This window comes from Cavia porcellus, unplaced genomic scaffold, assembly GCF_034190915.1.
Source record: "Cavia porcellus strain 051 isolate PalLab524CR breed Dunkin Hartley unplaced genomic scaffold, mCavPor4.1 scaffold_3, whole genome shotgun sequence".
In the NCBI taxonomy this organism is placed as follows: domain Eukaryota; kingdom Metazoa; phylum Chordata; class Mammalia; order Rodentia; family Caviidae; genus Cavia; species Cavia porcellus.
Genome location: NW_026947486.1, coordinates 117,672,869 through 117,678,914, shown reverse-complemented (window position 1 = coordinate 117,678,914; position 6,046 = coordinate 117,672,869). Strand labels below are relative to the sequence as shown.

Here is a 6,046-nt window from a genome sequence, read left to right as displayed (position 1 = left end):
ACCAGTGGCTCGCGACACGCAGCAACGGGGTCAGGTCCCTGTCGCGCAGGCGGTCAGCGGAGCCAGGCTGGAGCCGCCGGGTGTGCGGAGCTCCCGGCTGGGCCTCGGGTGGAAGTGGGGACCACGAACCCCGTGACCCACTCCGGAGGCTCCTGGGCCAGAGGCCAGGGTCCAGAGCCAGGGGCGCAGAGCCGAGGCGCGGCGGTAGCAAAGCGCAGTATGGGCTGTCTGACCTCCACTATCCGCGCCAGAGGGCAAGGCCTGCGGGGGTCGCGGGGGAGTCCTGAGATAGACTCAGCCTGGAGAGGACCAGGCGAGGGTGGGCGGGCAGCAACATTGTCTTTCTCGGCTAGCCCCTGCCACTGGCGCCGCGGGTCCTCCCGTTTGAATGAATGATCCCAGAGACCGCGCCCAATGGGCGCCCGCGCCTGCTTAATATGCATGAGGGCCGCAGCCAATGGCTGGGCGAGGAGGCTGTTTTAAACGGCAGAGCCCGCTGGCCAATCAGGCGGCTCTCGTGGAGGCAGCTAGCGCGAGGCTGGGAGCCCGAGCCGCGCGTCGTGCCCTGCGCTGCCCAGACTCGCGAACAATACAGGTACGATCCGCAGCGCCCGCCGCAGCGCCCGCGCAACTTTCTGGCCCGCGTTGCCCGCGCCGCGCCGACCCCGCGCCCGCCGCCTGCAGCCTGGCCACGAACGGGGAGTCGATCCAGGTGTTGCAACTTTTCCGAGCCTCTCGCCCGTGTCCCTGGATCCCGGGCTCGGCTGGCATCGCAGAGCCGCGCTCGCCAGGCGACCCCGGGGACAGCGGCCAAGGGCCCGAGGCCTCCCCACCCCCGGCCAGCTGTGCGACAGCGGCGGAGGCCCGACCGAGGGCGATAGGGTACAGAGTGTGGCAGGGAGCAGGCACCTGGCTGCGGGGACTCCGCGGGGGGCGGCGGCCGGTGCGCGCCCGGGGCCGCGGCGCCCGCAAACTTCGCTGCCGGAGCGCGGACTGCGCCGCGGGCTTGTAGACATGGTAGTCGCGGGCGTGGGGACCCGGGGGTCGTGGCCACTCTGTCCTCGCTGTCCCTGCTGCCCGCCCGGCCTCCGATCGCCGTCGCCGCCGAGGTCGCCACCAACATGGCTGGCGCGGCACGGGATCGGCGGGGCGGGCAGGCGCTGGCGGTGGGGCCCGGCGGCGTCGGTGGCCCCAGTAGCCCCGGCTCCAGACGGGGGGCACACAGGGCCGGGGAGGCCGCCGCGGGCTCCGGCGCGGCCGCGCGTCATGGCTGCGCGGGGCCTTTGTTATCCCTGCCGTGTGCCCGGCCCGGGGGCGGGGAGGTCCGGCCCGCAGCCCCCGCGTTCCCTGCGCCCCCGGGTGGCCCGGGCCTGGCGGGGCGGGGCGGGGGCCCGCTGGCGGGCGGTGCCAGCGGTTGCGGAGCCCGGGCCGCTTTGTTCGTCGCTGCCCGCGCCTGGCCGCGCGCGGATCAGCCATTTTAGCGAGCCGGGCTCGGGAGGCGCGGCGGCGGCGGCGGCTGCCGGCCCGATCCCCGCCCCCCCGCGCGCCGGCACCACCCCCGGTCCCGCGCGTCCCCCAGAGGTGGCAGCGGCGGATTTCAGGGGCACTTTCTTTCATCGGGAGGCTTGGGATAAAATGGAAGGTGAATTAAGGGTGTCTGGGGGAGCCAGCGCGGGGGCCGAGTGGCGCTGCCAGCTGCCTGCCGGGGCTTCCCCACGCCGGGCTAAGCACCGCTCGGGCTGCCGTTGCAGGGCCCCGGAGGCTATCGTTGCTGAGGGGAGCGCTTGAGCTTTCTAGTGATGACCTTGGGTGCTGGAAAAGGAAAAGATGGCGGGAAGCGGGAGGTGGGACAGGGACGATGACACACCACAGCTGCATTTTGATTTGGAAACTTTGGACAAACTGTTCTTGGCTGGACCTACATAGAGCGTTCATAGGGGCAAGACTAGCTCTCTGGATATCCCCTTCCCCTTTACCTAGTGACAGTGACATATTGGCACTACCAGTACGAGGGCTGCCTGGTCACTTTGCACATTACCCTGTAATAAAAGCCAATTCTCTGAACCAAAACACACCCACAGCAGTAATATTTAACGTTCCCCATTTATGTTTTTTTTTTTGCTTTGATCTTAGGTAGCAACAATAACCATTTAACATTTTTGTGTTTTTCAAGCAAAGGTAGGAGTTAAAGAGATAGGTTTAGTTACTGCTTTCAGACTTGTGCCACCTACCCCTTCCACATGCACCCTCTGTGTACCCTACCCACTCTGGGCTTTTGCCCCCAAGCCATGCAAGCCACAAGTAGCTCAGGATTGCAGCACCAGCCATCCCACTTTAGTTCGCCCCATTTGAACAACTTGAATACAAGCACCTCACAAACCAGTGCACTTCATGCCAGTCCCAAGTTAAATGACAAGTGACAGTGAGGCCAATGTCCTTAGCACCTTGCTTTCCTATGCTAGAGCTATCAGGCACTGGGGCAGGGGCTTCCTGTTGGAAAGTTTGGAATTGTGCCTTGCCTTCAAGTTTTCCTCTAGTCCTCATTCCATTTCTTATTCTGCTGCTGCTTTGTCTCTTTCACAGTCAAGATGGCTAAAGGGGACCCCAAGAAACCAAAGGGCAAGATGTCTGCGTACGCCTTCTTTGTGCAGACCTGCAGAGAGGAGCACAAGAAGAAGAACCCGGAGGTCCCTGTCAATTTTGCTGAATTTTCCAAGAAGTGCTCGGAGAGGTGGAAGGTATTTTGTTGCTTCCTTTGTATTTCATGGTTGACCTTCCAAGTCTCCCCGTATCTTTAGGGTTTTGGGAGTTTAGACTAAGCCTTAGCCTCCTTTGCAGCCTTTGCTTGTAATGGTGACAACAGCTACTTGAGTCACAGGCCAGCCACACGGTGTGCGTCCTGTACAGAGGGATTTTAACAGGCCCCATTCTTTGCAGACAATGTCCGGGAAAGAGAAATCCAAGTTTGATGAAATGGCCAAAGCCGATAAAGTGCGCTATGACCGAGAGATGAAAGATTATGGACCCGCCAAGGGAGGCAAGAAGAAAAAGGACCCCAATGCCCCCAAAAGACCACCGTAAGTGACTGTGGGATTGCAAGTAACAGTTGGCGAGCTTTTCTTTTGCTTGAAAGGTACTTTATCTAAAATGCCTTTGCGAAATATTGTTACGTACACTTTTAAAATGCAGTATCAGTGTCACCTGCAGTTGAGCCCTAAGTAAGTGTGTATGTCTATGTGTGCAGAAATGCACAGTGGTGGCCTGTTGCCCTTTTACTCAGAAAGTGACCCCCTGATTCTGGGTGCCAGGGCCCCCTGGGTAGGTCCTTTACCCCATATCATGTAACTGAAAACCCATGCATTTGTGCCACACCTTAAGCAGCCTAAGAAGTTGCAACTCTATAGCAACACTTGCCATGTAGGAAGAACTGCTGGTGAGAAAAACCGGCTCAAGCTCAGGAACGTGGGGATTCGACCTAAGCTCACATGTTATTTGGTAGATCCTTATCTAAATTATATACTTCTTTTCTCTCTCTCCTCCAGGTCTGGATTTTTCCTGTTCTGCTCCGAATTCCGCCCCAAGATCAAATCTACCAACCCCGGTATCTCCATTGGAGATGTGGCCAAAAAGCTGGGGGAGATGTGGAATAACCTGAGTGATAGCGAAAAGCAGCCCTACATTACCAAGGCGGCCAAGCTGAAGGAGAAGTATGAGAAGGTAAGGCTGCTGCTGGGTTGTGGTTGTGCAGCTCCGCGCAAGGGGCTGCCACCACTTCCCCCAAGATTCCCTGTGCAATTGCCTGGTGTTCCCATGTTAGATCTTGACAGTTCAGTTTTAGGCAGGCTTACAGTTTTGCCTTTTTAAGTTTCTTTCTTTTTTTTTTTTTTTTTGTCTTTTTCCTTTTTATTGGTACGGGGAATTGAACTCATGACTGTCTGCTTGTAAGGCAGGCGCTTATGCCGCTGAGCTAAATCCCCAGCCCCGCCTTTTTAAGTGCTAGGGTTGGAACACTGGGCTTTCACACTGAGCTACATCCCCAGCCCTTTTTATTTTTTATCGAGCTAGGATCTCACTAAGTTCCTGGGTTTGGGCTCAACTTTGGATTCCTCCTGCCTCAGCTTCCCAGAGTGTTGGAATTACAGGCATGTGCCACCATCCCTGATTTCCAGCTTTACTCTTCAAGGAAAAAAATAATAGTGCCAACGGTGCACTATAATAATGCCAACTCCACCACAGCTCAGTGGTGGAGTTGGCCTAGCCTGTGTGTTTCAGTAAGGCTGTTAACATGACTTTGATGATGCTTGGAAATCAATGTCCCATTTCTTCTAGGATGTCGCTGACTATAAGTCTAAAGGAAAATTTGACGGTGCGAAGGGTCCTGCTAAAGTTGCCCGGAAAAAGGTTGAAGAGGAAGATGAAGAGGAAGAGGAGGAAGAAGAGGAAGAGGAGGAAGAGGAGGAGGAGGATGAATAAAAAATCTTTTCTGGCTCCTTGTGAATCCCTTAGAGTAGGGGAGCGCCGTGACTGACCGTCTCTTAGGTTAAATGCCAACCCGATTGCGATCTTGTAGTCTCTCAAAATGCTCCAGAAGTTGGCAGTAGTTGCCCAGTGTGGTCGCGGGGGTCCGGAACGCTGTGAAATTGTATCAAAGCTGTACATATTGCCAAACATTTTTAAATTGAAAAGGCACTGTGTTCTCCTCACTCTGCACTTTGCTGTTGCTGTGAAAGGCGTTTGTTTAATTTGTAAGGTGGTGTTAACTACATGGTTATTGGCTAGAAACCCTGAGTTACCAACTGTACATATCTAGAGTTTGTAAAAAGAACAAAGCAACCCAGGCAAACCCTTGATGCTCACTGCTTGGCGCCAAGGCTGTGGGACAGATGCCACCAGGAGGGGACCGTAAACCTGTTGTTGGTGTGGCTGTGGCGGGCATCGTTAGCTTCTGTATATAGTGACCTAGCATCCTGCTGCCCTGTCTTAGCTGGGGTCCGAGAGGGTCAGCTGGCATGAGAAGTGTTTGTTTGGATTTGTTACTGGTTTTCTTTCTTTTAGTTAAGTGCTGTAGATGGAAACTGTTCTAAACAAACCGTAGAATGCTTTATTGGCAGAGTCCACGAAGGTTCAAGAGGCTTCTGTACTTTAACACGATTTGCAATGTTGTGTTATTTTTTTGTATGTTTAGAATGCTGAAATGTTTTCCAAGTTAAATAAACAGTATTACATTTTTCAAAATCTGCTCTATGATAACTGCAAGTTTCTGACCCATGGCAGTATGGCTAGAATTGCCTGCTACCTGTGGTCCTGTTAAATTGTTAGATAGACAGCCATACGTATGTGCGTGCGCACGTGTTTAGAACTCACAGCGATCTTCTTGCCTCAGCCTCCCAAGTGCCGGGATGACAGGTGTGGCTGGCACACCAGGCTGTGGTGTTTAATTTTGAGAGCTTTTCCTCTGAGTTCACTGTTGAGAATTTTGCAGGTCCAGCAGGTGTAGAAGTCCGTCCTGTCAGGTGCTGGGTGGGCAGGAACCTTGCTCATGGTCATGGTCACAGCTGTCTGTCCCCACGGCCGTGGCCCATGCTGGAACAGCCTATCTCAGCTTTCCTTAGTTCTCACATAAGCCTGTGGCCCGTCAACGCAGAGGCGCTTGCTCCTGGACACAGCCGCCTCTGCAATGTGTAGGGGACAAACAGGCTCAATGTGGGTGAGTGAGATCCCCCAGGGATGGGTGAGACACCTGGCCTGTGCCCCTCCACTATAACTTACCTCACCAACCAGGGGAGGGCAAAACTGACTCCAAACAGATGACTGGTCTTCTTGCCTCAGCCTTTATTGGAATGATAGGTAGGTGTCTGACTAAGGGTAACTTTTTGAGACAAGGTCACAGCCTCCCAAGTGTTGAGTGACATGTATGCACTACTTACCTGGCCATTATACCATTTTAGGATTTTTGGTACCAAGGATCAAATTCGCAACCTTGCACTTACCGGGCAGGTGCTTAAGCCACTGAGCTAAACCCCCAACCCCGTTTTGGGTTTCTGCA

General features: G+C 55.0%; 1 protein-coding gene across 2 annotated transcripts; it reads left to right on the top strand.

Annotated features, from left to right (window-relative positions):
- The first annotated feature begins 499 nt into the window (after nt 1-499).
- Hmgb3 (high mobility group box 3) lies at nt 500-5,235 on the top strand. 2 transcript variants are annotated; one of them, XM_003461325.5, is made up of 5 exons: nt 500-595; nt 2,584-2,738; nt 2,938-3,077; nt 3,543-3,717; nt 4,330-5,235. In XM_003461325.5, exons 2-5 carry the CDS (start codon nt 2,589-2,591, stop codon nt 4,471-4,473), a joined length of 609 nt encoding a protein of 202 aa, XP_003461373.1. In that variant the 5' UTR covers nt 500-595; nt 2,584-2,588; the 3' UTR covers nt 4,474-5,235. The 2 variants fall into 2 exon arrangements, with proteins under 2 accessions (XP_003461373.1, XP_013006407.1); XM_013150953.3 differs by having other exon boundaries at nt 584-712.
- The last annotated feature ends 811 nt before the right edge of the window (nt 5,236-6,046 follow it).